Source organism: Phodopus roborovskii, unplaced genomic scaffold (assembly GCF_943737965.1).
Source record: "Phodopus roborovskii unplaced genomic scaffold, PHOROB, whole genome shotgun sequence".
Lineage (NCBI taxonomy): Eukaryota > Metazoa > Chordata > Mammalia > Rodentia > Cricetidae > Phodopus > Phodopus roborovskii.
Genome location: NW_026126693.1, coordinates 3,753,141 through 3,769,718, shown reverse-complemented (window position 1 = coordinate 3,769,718; position 16,578 = coordinate 3,753,141). Strand labels below are relative to the sequence as shown.

General features: G+C 43.2%; 1 protein-coding gene across 1 annotated transcript in view; it reads left to right on the top strand.

The window, feature by feature from the left end:
* The window catches only part of Slc26a5 (solute carrier family 26 member 5), a 59,020-nt gene that overhangs the window by 39,633 nt on the left and 2,809 nt on the right, over positions 1-16,578 (top strand). The window contains exons 9-17 of the mRNA XM_051174805.1: positions 6,942-7,089; positions 8,382-8,495; positions 9,387-9,464; positions 10,089-10,184; positions 10,360-10,466; positions 13,004-13,073; positions 14,272-14,364; positions 15,335-15,442; positions 16,246-16,446. Of these exons, the coding sequence (XP_051030762.1) occupies positions 6,942-7,089; positions 8,382-8,495; positions 9,387-9,464; positions 10,089-10,184; positions 10,360-10,466; positions 13,004-13,073; positions 14,272-14,364; positions 15,335-15,442; positions 16,246-16,446 (1,015 nt within the window). The remainder of the gene's footprint in view (positions 1-6,941; positions 7,090-8,381; positions 8,496-9,386; positions 9,465-10,088; positions 10,185-10,359; positions 10,467-13,003; positions 13,074-14,271; positions 14,365-15,334; positions 15,443-16,245; positions 16,447-16,578) is intronic.

Here is a 16,578-nt window from a genome sequence, read left to right as displayed (position 1 = left end):
TCCACGTGAGCGCAGAAGGCTACAGGAGCCAGAGCCTTGTGGAGGGTACATGGGAAAAGGGTGGGGGAAGGCAGCGGCTGAAGGATCAGACTCTAGAACTTGGAATTAAATTCATAAACAAATGACCAGTTGGAAGAGTTATATGGGCGGCTTGGTTCAGAGTTGCTGCTGCAGGGAAGAGCAGGTGTGTGCACTCACAGCTAGCCTGATCCTTTGCCCACCCCTCCCCCCACTGTTCCCACTAGGACCTGCTCTATCTCCCACTTTTACAGCAAACTAAACAGAATTTAAAAATCATTTACACAGTTGAGGGGGCAGATCAATAGGGCTTGGAATGAAGAAAAAAAGAAATAGGGAATGAGGAGTTCTTTTACATTCCCCAATTGCTTGGTTGGTCACATTTAGATTGGTTATCTAAGGGACACTGAGGCCAGATTTGACTGGAAAAGCAGGTAAGTTTAGAGGCCTTTAAGTTGGGTGCTAGGTGGAGCCATCCAAGTTTCTTCTAGAGAATCCCAAAGGAGATCGAAGAGGTGGATGATGGCAATTCTCATCAATGGGGGAAGGGGGTAAGGACTCAGGAGGACCGAGTGGAGAAGCCACAGCTGTATAGTGGGTCATCACCTCACCTTACCGGGGCCAGGGGCTAGGCCAAGCTAAGCCCAAGGAGAGTCTAGACTCTTGGCACCAGAACTTTTTAATGAAGCTGGAAAATGCTCAAAATTTTGAGCTGAAAATGCTCAAAATTTTGAGCTGAAAAGCTCAAAAATGTCCTGGGGGCACCACTCCCAGACAGACCTCTATCCCTGAGAAGTCTTCAGTTCCTTCCCTAGACCTGAGTTCCTCACTGTCTATGAATTAGTTGGGAGAGTTAATGGCAGGTATTCCAGGCTTCCAGGCTTCTCAATCAACCGTGAGTTGTGTATAGTGTCTACAGCATGAACATACTTACTGCATCAAACCCTGTTCCAGAGTGAACCACCTCCCCCCCCCCCAATCCCAGGCTCCATTTTTAACCCTAATAGTCATTTTTCATTTTACAGTTGGCAATTTTTTACATTAAAGATCAATAAAGTCCTGTTTTCTTGGCCAAAAAAAGAAAAGAAAAGATGAAGCCTTACCTTGGGAATTGGTTAGAGGTGAGGTCATCGAAGAGTGTCAACCTGGCCTTAAAGACTGTGGCTGAGGGGGGGTACCTCCACTTCTCAAGGGGAGCCCGATGCTCAACTATCAGTTCCTCAGATTCAGAAAAGCATTACACCAACTGAAAGGGAAAATGTACCAGTTACGGTTTTGGATGCCCTGCCCAGTGATCGATCAGTAAGCTGGAAAGTGAGTCTGTTGCAGGTGGACTGAGAGATAAGGAATAGGGTCCCAGTGTGGCTTAGACCCCCCTAAGGGCAGAGTATGCAGGCATAAGAAAAGCCTACTGAGTCAGCAGCACTAATGTTAGGGTTTAAGTATAAGTCGGAGCCAACATATGCAGTAAAGATCATACCACACAACAGGTCTCATGCAAGAGATTTATTGGGGAGAGCAAAAGTCTCTGAGTGCAGACAGGAGAGAGAGAGAAAGAAAGTGAGAGAGAGAGAGAGGATGGACAAGGGTAGGAGAAAAAGAGAGGGGGCTGTGATGGTAGGGGGCCTTTTAAGGGTGTGGCAGCTGGTGATGATGTGGCTGCTGCATTAAGTAGCTGAAGGCAGGCCACAAGCACTCCCGATTTCTAACAGTGGGGAGTGGGTACCTTCTTTTCTTTAAACCTTTTTTTAAAAAGTCTGTCCTTGAAGCTGGGCATTTGTGGTGCACACCTTTAATCCCAGCACTAGGGAGGCAGAGGCAGGCAGATTTCTATGAGTTTGAGGCCAGCCTGGTCTACAGCCTTCAAAGCAATTCTGAGAAACCTGTCTCGAAAAACCAAAAAATAATAAATAAATAAAATCTCTCCTTGAGTGACACAGGATTAAAAACAAAAACATGGCCTGGAGAGATGTCTCAGATTTAAAAACACTGACTGCTCTTCCAGAGGTCTGCAGTTCAATTCCCAGCACCCACATGGTGGCTCACAACCATCTATAATGAGATCTGGTGCCCTCTTCTGGCCAGCAAACATTCGTGCAGGCACAACATTGTATACACAATAAATAAATCTTTAAAAAAAAAAAAAAAAAGAGGCAAAAAGACACGACTTCTAGCCTGAGCCTTTTAGTTGTGTATCCTTGAGCAAATGGCTTCTCCTCCCAAAACCCCATGCTTCCCATCGACTTCTTGAGTGTTGTAGCCCTCACTTATTCCTGCTATGGCCTTGACACTGCAGGTGGTAACAGGAGGAGGGCTGGGGTGACAGCAGGCGTCCAAGATAGGCTAGCTAGAAATTCCAGGGCTCATCCCAGCTGGCTTCCCGATGGTGATCGTAGTTTATATACTGGTTGCTTCCTCTATATTACCCAACTCCATATTTTAACATGAATCATTACATTTCCATTTAAAGGAAAAGAGTGACCCACCACCTCTGCCTGACTCTCCCTGAGCCTGGCCGCCATCTCTCTCACTGTGTGTCTCTGTCCTATATTTGCAGCAATATTCTCTCTCTCTCCACCTTCTCTTCTCCAAAACAAGGCCAGACATCTACCCAGATACTGGGCTCTGAGGAGAGCTGTCATGTTCCATCAGGCTATGCCCAGCCAGGGTTCTCCAGGGAAGCAGAGAGGCACAGAGTGCTCTCATGCAGGGTCCTCCTGCCACTGAGCCAGTACTTCAGGCAAAGCTTCCAACTGTAAACATCAGAGCAGAAAAGCAGTGTCATAAACATGTTTTTTAATAATGACCCAGGGAAAAACCACAATAAGGCAATAATTTCATTTTCAATTTAGACCGAGAATTTGTAAAAATACTTTATATCCACCATTCTAGTTAAGGTTTGTAGTAACCCTATTGACAATATATTATATATATACATATATACATATACATATACATATACATACATACATACATATATATATATGTATATATATATATATGCTTTTCTTTTCTCTCTTTTTCTTTTTCTTGTTTTTTCAAGACAGGGTTTCTCTGTATTGCTTTGGAGCCTGTCCTGGAACTCGCTCTGTAGACCAGGCTGGCCTCGAACTCCAAAGATCCTCCTCCCTCTGCCTCCTAAGTGCTGGGATTAAAGGAGTGAGGCACCAATGACCAGCCCTCTCCCTGTGTTTTGTAAAGTTATCTTCATTTATTCAGTAGTTGTTTACTGAATACCTACCATGTGTCAGGGATATGGCAGTTACAAACAAAACAAACACACAAACAAAAACATGTTCTTGCCCTCTGAGAGCTTTGTGACCTGCTGGACACCAATAGCCAACCAGCAAAAACAGGTAGTGGGAGAACAGAGTAGGATAGAGAAAGACGGCTGCTGTGTCAGGAAGGGTTCCATGGAGGAGAACTGAGTGAGCTGCCCCAGGGACTTGCCCTGATGCCCATTTTGAATACTTTCCATTACCTCGAACCGACTCTCTAACAGTGAGTCCTGTGATAAACATTGGCCTTTGATTAGAGCCAGCAGATAATGCTATTGAGTTACTAGTTACAAATAATTTAATGACAAAGTCTAGCATGTAGATTTCTGCATTAAATAAACAAAACAAAACTCCGCTGGTAAGTTTATCGTCGGTGCCCCTGAGACTCATGCTCATTGCTTTCCCTTCCCTATGGCATTGTAGGAGGATGAGCTGCCCTCCTTCACCTGTGGGAGTTAGACTTTTAAAAGACAATAATTTCACCTTCTGAAGCTTGGCTACCCAGAAAACTTATCCTCTTGAAACTTACTCAAAAGCAAGCAGCAGTTTAAATATGGTGGCATGCCCACGTACCCCCAGCATGTGAGAAGCCAAGTGTGAGGCAGCCTGGGCTACACGGTGAGCTGGAGCCAGCCTGGGCTAGCAGTTGGGGGCTGGCTGACATCTTCTTTCCTTGTGGCATCTCCAGCAGGACAGCCTACTCCTTTTACATGATTTACTCAGAGGGGAATGAAGAGGATTTCCCAGGCCATGTTAGGCCTTACGGGCATCACTTTCTCTACGTTCTGTCAGTCAAATGTATTATAGCTTCTTTTTGGACCAAAGCACCTAATAGGGGGGAAAAATAGAACAAGAAACATAAATAAAGCCGCACATGTCCATGTTACACAGGGTTTCTGAGAGATTTGGTCATGATAGCAGGTAAGGCACAGTGGAGGAGCAGCACCGTCTTGATTGTCATGGTAGCAGGAGAATGTATTAACTCCACCAGGAAGCAGAGAGCACAATAGAAAGCACCATTGTGCAGATGCTCTTCAAGGCCCTTCCCCTGCTAACCTGTTTCTCTATTTAGGCCAACCTCCTAAAGGCTTATAGCCTTCAAAGAAGTGCCAGAAACTGGGGACCCAGGGTTCAAAACATGAGCTATGGGGACATTGCATAGTCATAGCTCCCTGCACATTCAGCTTAGAGGCTTCCTGCAGGGAAACTGACCTGGCTACACATTGCTTGATATCACAAGGTTTCCTCTAGAGTTTTGGTGGAAGCCCCAGTGATCTGTCACTATTGCATTCTGCATGTCTGCAAAACCAGCACCATTTACTTAACACCACATGGTGCTGTGGGCCTTAAGTAATAGCTGGGGTTCAATGGGCCACAGCAACTGTAGCCTGTGAGTGCCTGCACAGCTGGACTTGGTAAAACATTTTCCCAGACAGCCCTCTTTCTGAAGGGCACCCATTAAACTCTCTCTTTTGAAATGGAACTTTCAAATAAATTTGTATTCTTATACTCTGGGGCCTCCAGGGAAAGGGGTCTCACTCTCAAGGCAGCTTTTCTATTGTCCCGCCTCATGGTTCCTGGCTTTTCTTTCATGGCAAGAACCTCTTTACCAACATACTTTATCTAGAACAGCCCTAAATGTGCTCTCTGTCCTTTCCTGGCCAGCCTACTCATTTGTTTATATAAATTCTCACTACTTGGCTGAGAGAAGCAAATAGTAACCATTCCATAGTTGAAATGTTACACTGTCTTAAAGTTTCTTCCACCAAATCAACTAGCCCATTACTTTTCCCTTCCTCCTCATTCATATTTTCAGGACATGGACCCAAGCATCCTGCTTCTTTGCCAAATGTAACAAAATCATCCTTAGCCAGATTCTCATTGAAGATCTTATTCTCATCTGAAACCTCGTGAGCTCAGCCTTCATAATCACATTTCTATCCACATTTTGGAATTCCAAACTCCCAGCAGAACCAACCAAGAAACTCTCTTTAGCATTCTAGGGTTTGTCAAGCCCAAAGCTTCAAACTCTTCCATATTCCTCCTCAAAGCAAGTTCTAAGGACCTGATAAATACAGAATCGGGTCTGTCTCAGTGACAACCCCATTTCTTGCATACTTTGTAACTACAACCAAATTACCTGGAAGAAACAATGTAAGGAAGCAGAGAACTGTTGTTCCTTTCAGCCCATCACAGTGGGACAGTTATGGCAATATAGCTGCATCCACAGCAGCAGAAGCATGAGACAGGAACTTGTCACATCATGGGTGAGGGAGTAGAGCACCAAGGGTAGCGATAGCTTTCAAAGGCCGTCCCTACTGACCTGCCTCTGCTGACCAGGCCTCACTCCTAAAGACACCACACCTTTCAAAATAGTGCCACAAATGGGGCATGAGTGTTCAGAACAGGAGCCTGTGGGAGACATTGCATATACAAGTCAAACAAGCAGATCTGGAGGCCAGCCTGTATTCAATAATAGACACATCTAGATGGATGAATCTGTTGCACCTGCAAGTGTGAGAGGAATGGCTGGCAGCTGAGTCTGAAACTAACTGCTTATCAATGTGTACTCACAAATAATAGACCTTGAAGGGCCCAGAAAGTGGCAGGTGACTGGTTAAAAAAAAAAAAAAAAAAAAGCCCAGGGTCACTTTCTTGAACTCATTTCAAAACATATCCTGCTCTGGTATCCTATATTCCAAGCCAAAAGCAACTGCTAGGCTTCTTCCCCTTCCTTCCATCCATTCCTTACCCCAGAATTTGAAATGTCCTTCTAACCTTGTGTCAGTATGAGGACATTGGTGGGAAAAGGCAAGTTACTCATGCTCTCGTGTTCTTGATGGAAGAAGTGATTGGACTTACACAGTTGTGATCTTATGCCTTGTCTGTGAAGTCATGGTGGTGCCTCATTCACAGTCCATGAGAAATAGTTAAGTCAGCATAGAACCCAGCACAGAGGACCATACACATGAGAACGTCTTAATTGTCTTATATAGCAAGTAAGTGAACACAAAATTACTTAGCCCAATGCCTTGAACTAAGCAAGATATCTCAGCAAACCCCCACTGTCACCTCCCTTATAACACTGTAGTTACTTTTAGGACAGGTGTTCCAAACTACAAGGTGCAAGGTTCCAGAAGTCACACCTTGACTCCTCTAGTTTCCATGAGTCCCAAGGAGTAGTTCCTTCTCTTTTCAATGTTAGATCTCTACTGAAGAGACAGTAACACAGGAAGAGCAGAGGGGAGAAGTGAGTATGTTACCAGGGCAGCATTTCTCCACTGAAGCAGGGCTCGTCCAAAACTCTCTCCACCCAAGCCTGGCTCAGATATGTGTGGCATCTGAACACTTACCAACCTGTCTTCATCCTAGTCTCCCTTATACCTGCCGCCAGGTATGAGGTTACTCTACTATAAACTTGGCACCTGATCTATACAGATAAGGCATCCCATAGAAAGCCAGCATGGACCAGGAAAGAGCTTGGGCAGCAGGAGGGCCCTTCTTATTGCCACATAAGAATCAACAACTACCTAAGCACTGGTCACCTCATTTGCAGATAATGCCACTGCCCCATGTTCTGTCCCACTCTGTGTGTTTACACCCAGTACTCACAGTTCTTGAGTTAAAGTCTCCTTGGCTTTTCAGACTCCTTCCTCCCGCCAACCCGGACACCAGCCTCTTCCACCTCGTGTATGTGGATGCCATTGCCATAGCCATCGTTGGATTTTCAGTGACCATCTCCATGGCTAAAACATTGGCAAATAAGCATGGCTACCAGGTTGATGGCAACCAGGTAAAAATCATCAGTTTCCTTGGATATTGCACTGGGGTGCAAGCACCAAGCTGTGCTGGAGACTGCAAAGGGACTAGTTTCATGGGAAGGCTTTTATTCTGGGGATGGACATAATTGAAGCATGTATAATATACTCCTCTCTTGCCTCCATCTCTTCCTCTCCCCCCTCCTTTCCTCTTCCCCCTCCTTCCCTACCTCCTCTTTTCTTCTTTCTCTCTTTCTTCCATCACTGTTACACACAAGGTCAAACATTGAGGCTAATTCATTATGTGGTCAAGGCTGGCCTCAAACTCACAATTCTCCTGCTCCAGTTTTCTGAGTACTGGGATTTTGTTTTCTCTTTGCTGCCTCTTTCATAACATAGTTGAAAGTGGGTATTGAATCCAAACACTATGATCTGTAATCTTGCTATAGTGTATATTTTAGGGCAGTGCACTTTTTTTTTCACATTTTATGGCAGATTCTTTCCATATGTTACAAAATAGCAAATCTTAGTATAGAAAGAAAATCCTTTCTGAGAAAGGTCAAGCAAATACTTTTCTTTTTTATTTATCTAATTTTTTGAGGCAGTGTCTCATTTGTCTCTGGCTGGCCTAGAACTTACTCTGTAGACCAGGCTAGCCTTGAACTCAGAGATCCACCTGCCTCTGTCCCCCAAGTGCTGGGATTAAGGGTGTGTTCCACTAGACCCAGCTAGCAAATACTTTTTCTTTACACAATGGTGTACTGATTATTTTAGAGGCATGGTCTCAGTCTGTAGCTGGCCTCAAACTTGTGGTACCCCAAGCTCCAGAGTGCTGGGGTTACAGTGCATGGGCCACTCCCTTGTACCTGTAAAGGAACCAGATCTTCAACATTTATATAAAACCAAATTCCAAAGTAGCACTTACAGCAGGATTCAAAGGTTCTGAGAAGGCACTGACATGCATTTCTTCATGTCATCTAAAAGATGTCAGTAATCAGGCATCTAGAACTTTCTCTTTTGAAAAGTATTTTCTCAGTTTTTTGTTTGTTTTTTTTTTTTTTTTAAAGCAGTGCTTGTATAAAGGGTGGATTTGGGAAACAGGGAGCAGGTAGGAATCACAGCATTTATCTCCAACAGGGTAAAAATCCAGTTTTTCTCCCACTATGTATTATGCCCTAATTCCAACCTTGAACTCATGCTAAAGAAACAGCATTTGCCAAGGGAAGGGAAGGACAGCCTGCACCACTGATGATGTGTAACTAATGCATTCTGCTCTTCCTTAAGAGTGACCTATCTGTCACCTTTGCTTTGTTTCCACATGGAAAAGGAGCTCATTGCCTTGGGGATCTGCAACTCCATCGGATCTCTCTTCCAGACGTTTTCAATCTCATGCTCCTTGTCTCGAAGCCTTGTTCAGGAGGGGACAGGAGGGAAGACACAGGTATGTACACTAAGAACTGGTGAGCGGGGTGCTGGTTAGATGTCAATCTCTTGATTCTGTTCTGATTCCAAATAAAGCTACTCTGCAGTGAGCTATAGCAAATCAGAGAAAAGCATGATTGGTTGAAACAAATCACACATATACACACACACACACACAACACACACACACACTGAATCTATAGAAAAGAGGAATATTCTCTAGTTAAATTGGAAGTTATATGACACTCCACTTGCTACAGTAAACCTTAAATATTCAGACATGAGCTTTTTCTGCAAGCCTGGGATTGAGTGGGGCCATGAAGCTAGCTCCATCCCTTGGACTGTTCACACAATGAGAAGTATTCATTCTTTACACCATCCAACGTGGCAACCATTAACAACATGTGGCTCTTGAGTGCCTGAAATATGACTATGTAACCAAGACTCTTCAATTTTTAAAAACTGAAATCATGGCATGTAGCTACCATATTGGACAGTAAGTACTAGTCTCAACTCTTCTGTTCCTGGGTCTCAGGTTGGCACCCAATGTCATTCTCCACCTCTGACAAGAGCATTTAGCCAGTTCAGTTCTGCTTAAAAGCTGTAAGAGGAGTGGGTGAGAGGTGATGAGCTAGTGTTGTAAGTTCTCATAATGCTTTGGAAGACTTTTATTTTTTAATTTAAATTTGAAACAAGCTTGTTTTACATGTCAATCCCAGTTCCCTCTCCCTCCCATTCTCCACCTCTCCAAGCCCCCAGCCCATTCCCTTTCTGTTTCCCAGGAAGCTTTGTTCTTGATTTTCAGCATGTTCTTGATTTTTCCCATGGTGAAATGGCCAAGAGTAGGTTGCCCTGTGCCTGCCTTGGACTCTGGTCTAATTGCCCCTTCCATGTGTCTTCTGTCGCCCAGCTTGCAGGTTGTCTGGCCTCGTTAATGATTCTACTGGTCATATTAGCCACAGGATTCCTCTTTGAGTCTCTGCCCCAGGTGTGTGGTGTGGGCTTGCTGGGAGGGTTTCACTCTATCCTATTTGTGTTTTGTGGCTATCCTGGAGGTTGTGCTTTTCTTTTTACTGTAACTTCATCAGGGTAGTATGGGAAAAGCCTTGGAAAGGACCAGATCCTGTCCATCACCAACTGATAGTTGCATAGTCTTGACCTCCTTGGTCAGTTTCCTCATCTGCAAAGGAACTTTTGGCCTGACTGACTCCCTACCTTCTATCTTTGACTTTCCATTTTCATTAAAATTCTGAGATGACCTACAGCAGGACATTTATTTGCTGATTGTATTTTATCTAAGAGATACTAGGGAAAAAATGAAGTCATAAGGAGTGAGACCATAGATGAAATAATTCTTGTTGTCATAAATTTTATTCTGGGCCTCTTAGCTGCCATGCAGACTTTCTGGTAGGGTATACACCTGGGTTTCCAAGGCCAACTTTAAATGACCAAATGCTGGAAGCCCTAGTGCCCATGGCTTCAAGGGTGCCCTGAGTGCCCAGTAAAGATAGGTAGGTCAGTGGGTGAGAAAGATCTGAGGAAGACAGTAAGGCCCGCAGAGGAGGCTCTGTGTCCACGGCTGAAGAACATGGGTGGCTGTGCTGTGTTGCAGGCTGTGCTCTCTGCCATTGTGATAGTCAACTTGAAAGGAATGTTTATGCAGTTCTCAGATCTGCCCTTCTTCTGGAGAACCAGCAAAATAGAGCTGGTAAGTAAAGGCAGCTGCTAGCTCCAGGTCAGCAGCTACCATGTTGTGGGTTAACTGTGAGAAAGAACTAATGCACTTAATTGTTGTGCTTTTCCTGCGAGGCATGCAAGTGCATGCATGCGTGTGCGTATTTCTCATGGAATTGTTCTCTAGAAGCATTTCAACTTTTCTTTAGACCATCTGGCTTACCACCTTCGTGTCTTCCCTGTTTCTGGGGCTGGACTATGGACTGATTACTGCTGTGATCATTGCCCTGCTGACTGTGATTTACAGAACACAGAGGTGAGTATCTGGCTGAAGTTATAATGTGACTGGAAGAAGAACCTCATGGTAGGACACATGTCGGGCATGTTCAAGGCCCTGAATTCAAGCCCCAACACCTGCAAGGGGTGGGAGGATATAAACAACCCCACACGGTTGTGTCAGATGCTCTGCCACAATGTTGTGTTCTCTCCCTATGCTCCTCACCCTGGTTCCTGCTGGGCCTGACACAGCCATGCACTGGCTTGTCTGCCCTCTTCTGAGTCAGTCATGGTAGAGCAATAACAGGGTGCAAACACTGACACTAGTTTCACAGGTTTCTAGCTGCCCCTCCACTTTGAGCCACCATGCTGTTATCCCTTCTTCCTGGTGGTGAACTGAGTCCATTGGGGAAGGTATAAAAAAAAACCTTTCAAAACAAGAACTTCACATGAGAACAAGGAGTGCAGAGATGTAGGCATACTCCAATGGTACCACTGGCTCAGTTTAGGGCAGCACCTTCCCACCTGTAATACAAAGGCCAATCTATCTGTAGTTACAAGTTACATAGGGGTCCTTTAAGTCTGAAAGGCTCCTCAGGTGGGAGGATTGAGGGATGTTAACCCCTTACCTGCAGAATGCCAGGTGTTCCTGCTCTCTAGGTAGGAAGTTAACATTTCCATTGTTGAAATGACATAAAAGAAAGATGTTAAGAACACATGGTGTAAGTTGAGAATGGAATTAACTACTTTTATTAACAAATTTTAACACTGTTGTCCATTTTTCTCTTTTTTAATTTTATGTGTAAAAATACTTTTGCCTACATGTATGTCTGTGCACTGTGTGTATGCCCAGTGCCTATGGAGAGAAGAGAAAGATATTGGATCCCCTGGAATTGCAATTGCAGACAGTTGTGAGCTGACTTGTGGGTGCTAGGAATTGAACCTGGGCCTCTAGAAGAGATGGCTCTTAACCACTGAGCCATCCCTCTCCAGCCCCCTGTTGTCCATTTTTTCTTAATGAAGTTTTCCCTCATTGTTATACAGTGTCTTATTAGAATACAGAGGAGTTCTCTATCTCAGATCTCTGGTAAATGATGTGCTTTAAGATATCTAAGGATTGGAGGGTATAGCTCAGGGCTGGGGCATAAGCTTTCTAGACATGGGGCCCTGCCCAGTCCTCAGTTCCAAAACAAACAAGACATATGTCCTCTGACAAACTGCAGAATAAAGTGTGAGATATAAACGTTTTTCTTTACTGAATAGGGTTTCATAATTTATCTTTGTTTTGTTTCTTTAATGATATACTTCTCTGTCTCCCTCAAATAACTAGACTTGAGTTTATGTTCCGTCCTTTCTGGTTTTCCTGAAATTTTGCAGGTTGACATTTGAGAGACCATCACTCAAAACATCAGTTTATTCTCAGTTGCTTCTTATTCTATAATTAGGGCACACCTCCATGAGTCAGCTACTAGCCATTAGTGTCAATGTTGTCTTAACTTTGTTGGATCCTAATTCTGGGGTCCTGATGGGCCAATGGGAGAGCCCTGCAACACAAACACCAGAACCAGGAGATGCAACAAGCAAGAGGTATTTATTGAACGAGTGCACTTGGGTGACAGCAATCTCGGGGAAAGCTGCACACCCCTCAAAGGGTGTAGGCTCCTTTTTATAGAGAAAGACCGCAATCAGCATACATGCATGGGGCACATGGTGATTGATTACAAAGTATGATCTCATGTTTGAGAGATCACCCAGGTATGACCTGTTCTTCAAACGATAAACCATAGAATGATTTGGAAAGTCCCCAGACTGTCCGTTGACAAGGAGTGACCCAAACATGGATGTTTATCTGGGATCATTTGTTCCAGGGTTGGGGGCCTATTTCCTTGTTGTGGGCCAAGACCTGTGAGAGGCTTCAGTTATTTCACAAGAGATTGATGATTCAGTTGCTAGCCCTATTTAACAGAATCAGCCCCCTCACCATAGTAACTTTCTTGTTTTCATAATTTCTCTCCTCCCATGTCAATGTCCATGCTTTATGGTTTTCTATATTCTTCTTGCAAGAATTATTCTCCTGCCCCTTTCCTACATCCTTGCTCTGCAAGCTAAAATCTTTCAACTGGGGTATCGTTTTGTTCTTGTTTTGGTTTTTTTTGTTTGTTTGTTTGTTGGTTGGTTGGTTTTTTATTTTTTGAGACATGGTTTCTCTTTGTTGCTTTGAGCCTGTCTTGGAATTAGCTCTGTAGAGCAACCAGGCCTCAGTTTCTCTGCCTCTCTGTCTCTCTGCCTCTCTGCCTCTCCCTCTGCCCCGCTCAGCTTTAGAGGCTGATTCTTAGGAATTTTATCATCTTCATAAAATTAGAACATAAAGTAGTAGGTGTAGCAGGCTGTGACAATCAGCAAATAAAACCAACAGATATATATGGGAAAAGACCTCTTTGTTCCTGGCATCTGATGACCTCTGTTGGAATCAGTAGAATCTAGGCCTGCATAGAAAGTGCCCAAACACTCCAGGGTTCAGGCTAGCTAGCCCTTTCCTCGTTTGCCTATTTAACAGCTGCTTCCTTCTCTCTACAGTCCAAGCTACAAAGTCCTGGGGCAGCTCCCTGACACAGATGTGTACATTGACATAGATGCATATGAAGAGGTAGGACCTTTTTCTAATACCTTCAATGAGTGTAAGCACCTGATGGACGTGGCTGAGTAATGTTTGTACCAGTGATGAAGGAGAGAAGGAAGTGAGTGATGTGAAAGACGCAGCTTCCATTCACTCTCTGGACTCTGTTCTGTACTTCATTAATAACCCAACATACCTAGGGTATATTAATTACCCTACTTCCCAATATTCACTTTTAATGAGAATGGGTATATAGAGTACACATTTTAAAGACACTGATGTTGAGGATGCTTTGTGTGTGCATGGTTTTCTTTTGATGAGTTTAAACCAATGGAGAAATACCAGAGGTTTTTTTTTTGTTTGTTTGTTTGGTTGGTTGGTTTTATGTTTTTTTGAGACAGAGTTTCTCTGTTTTGTTTTGGAGCCTGTCCAGAACTAGCTCTGTAGACCAGGCTGGGCTCACAGAGGTCCACCTGCCTCTGCCTGTCGAGTGCTGGGATTAGAGCCATGTGCCACCAACGCCAGGCTGAAATACCAGTTTTAATCATGTTAAGATCTAGGTGGTAGGATGATGGCATTCTCCCATTTCATCTTTAATAGTTAAAATTATAGCCTCAGAGTGCCTTGATTTTAATGTTTTTGTCATCTATAGAATCTCAAAGGCTTTGAAACCCATTTCATTGTTTTATGCTTGGGGAAAAAAAATATAAGATTCACTATAAAGTGTTGGGAAATGAGCCTGGTGTTAGGAGAGACATTTTTCTACTAAGTCGCTAAACTCTAAATAGCAATTTTGGGTTCCATGACTTCTCCAGAAAATCTCACTCTGCTTTATTTGAGTTGAATTGTGGCTCACACCAAGTAAATGTGTGTTCTCCTCATTTGCCTGGTAAAAGCCCAGCCTCACTCCTCATTTTCTTTTCTCCTTTGGGTGTTTTTTCCAGCTCTTCCGTGTGTTTAATTTTTCTTTTTTCTTTTTCTTTTTCTTTCTTTCTTTTTTTTTTTTTTTTTTTTTTTTTTTTGGTTATGTGAAGCAAAGACTATCTTGCAAAGTAAGCAGAAGGTTGTGTGTTTTCTAAGTTTTTAAATGAGGTACGGCAGTCAGTCCTGTGGTCCCTGGCCCCTGGTGAGGGATATAATTTTATCTTAGTGTTGGGGGAGGGAGCTGACTGCCGTTTTGATTCTGAAATATACCCAGTGTTAAAATCATCAATGTTTTACCTCTCAGGTGAAAGAAATTCCTGGAATAAAAATATTCCAGATAAATGCCCCAATTTACTATGCAAACAGTGACTTGTATAGCAACGCATTAAAAAGAAAGGTGAGATACTTTTTGTTTATTCATTAGGAGTAATAAATAAAAATAAAAACAAACTTTTAATTTTTAATTAGAAATTAAAATTTGATTCTTTCTGAGGAGAGCATTGTGGGTTGAAAGAGATTAAAAGATCACTCCTCCACCTCAGTATACTTAAAATACACAGAAAATTTACTGTTTAAACTTTTGGGGTTTTTTTTCCCCCTTTCATTTTTGTTTTTCAAGACAGGGTTTCTTTGTGTAGCCCTAGCTGTCCCATAGTAACTCACTCTGTAGACCTCTTGAACTCACAGAGAAATACCTGCCTCTGCCTCCCTAGTGCTGGGATGAAAAGTGTATGCCACCACTGCTAGGCTATTTTAGACATTTTTAAGTGTACCACCAGTGTCTGGCATTCAATCCATTCCCATGGTTAGGCAATCGTTACTACTGTTCATTCATTTGCATATGTATATATTACCTTTTTAAAGAAAGGAAAAGACAGTCTTACTCTAAGCCCCTGTGGGTCATGATTAAAACTCAACCTCCACTACCCAAAAAGACAACTTTAAGAATCTCAGAATTTTATATTTAGTAAATACCACTGTAGTTTTTTCAGTTCTTTAGTGTATGCTAGTCTTTTTCCCCCTTTTGATTTTTCAAGACAGGGTTTCTCTGTAGCTTTGGGGCTTGTCCTGGAACTCACTCTGTAGAGCAGGCTGGCCTTGAACTCACAGAGATCCACCTGCCTCTGCCTCCCAAGTGCTGGGAATAATGGCGTGCTGCCATCACCACGCAGCTGTGTCTGCAAGTCTTGAATAAAGAGTCAGACCAAGACAAACAACTAATGGTTGTAACTCAGTTCAGGGCAGCTAAGGGAAAGATAGAACAAGGTACAGAAAGCAGTTGGCCAGGGTAGAGCTGAAGATTTAGTGGCATTTGGGCGGGTCCTTGGGAGCTAAGAAATGACTCTGCATATGTTGTCTTTGTAAAGACTGGAGTGAATCCAGCACTTATAATGGGAGCAAGAAGAAAGGCCATGAGGAAGTACGCGAAGGAAGTTGGAAATGCCAATGTGGCCAATGCTACTGTTGTCAAAGTGGTAAATGAACTTGTAATTTCCCTTTTTCTCTTGATCTGCCTGTCCTCCATCTTCCCGAGTTCATGAGTAAAGCTCTAGGTTTCCTCTGTGTGTGACAAAGCTGGGTGTGCTGGGTCATGTCAGGAGGCAGAGGCCAGCCTGCAATGTATGAGACCCTGCCTCAAAGACAAAGCAAACAAGAGTGTGATAGTCAGCCATGAGCATGCTCATGAAAGAGGCAGCGGAAGTACTATTAAAAATTAAAATAACACAGTGCCTTAATGAACTCAACCGCCACACTTTGTTGTTCAGCTCAGAGTTAAAAACTCAAAGGCTAGTTTTTGCTGTTTAGACTTCTGGTAACTTGTGGCCTATTATGCTGAAGTTAATAGACCATTTTCTAAATAGGAGAAAAGTGGGGACAATGACTAGGAAATATAAAGAGTGCTGGATTAAAATAAAGTCGGGGGAGAAACTGTTTTGAGAACACATGGACTTATTTTCCATTATAAATCTTTCTCTTAGAAAAACAAAAAGTGAGTAGTTTTAACAAATCATGGCTTATGGTGCTGGAGAGGTGGCTCAACAGTTAAAAGTATTAGCTGCTCTTCTAGATGACCTGAGTTTGACCCCAGCACCCACATGGTAGCTTGCAACTTTAACACCAATTCTAAGGGATCTGATGCCCTCTCCTGGCCCTCATGGGCACTACATGCATGTGATGCACAGACACACCTGCAGACACATCACTCGTACACACAAAACAAATAACATTAATTTTAAAGACCGATAAAAGAATATTTATGGTCTCATTTTTGACATAGGATGCAGAAATAGATGGAGAAGATGCTAAGAAGCCTGAAGAAGAAGATGATGAAGTAAAATATCCCCCAATAGTCATCAAAACAACATTTCCTGAAGAGATGCAGAGATTTATGCCCCAGGGGGAAAATGTTCACACAGTCATTCTTGACTTTACACAAGTCAATTTTATCGATTCTGTTGGAGTAAAAACTCTGGCTGGGGTAAGTATTGCCTGGAGCAAGTATTCAGCATCTGTACACCCAGCATTACCACCACCTCAGGGACAGGGACCAGAGTCCCTTTTCAATTCTTACTTTGTCATTGTTTTTGAAACTTTTGATTATGGGCATTTT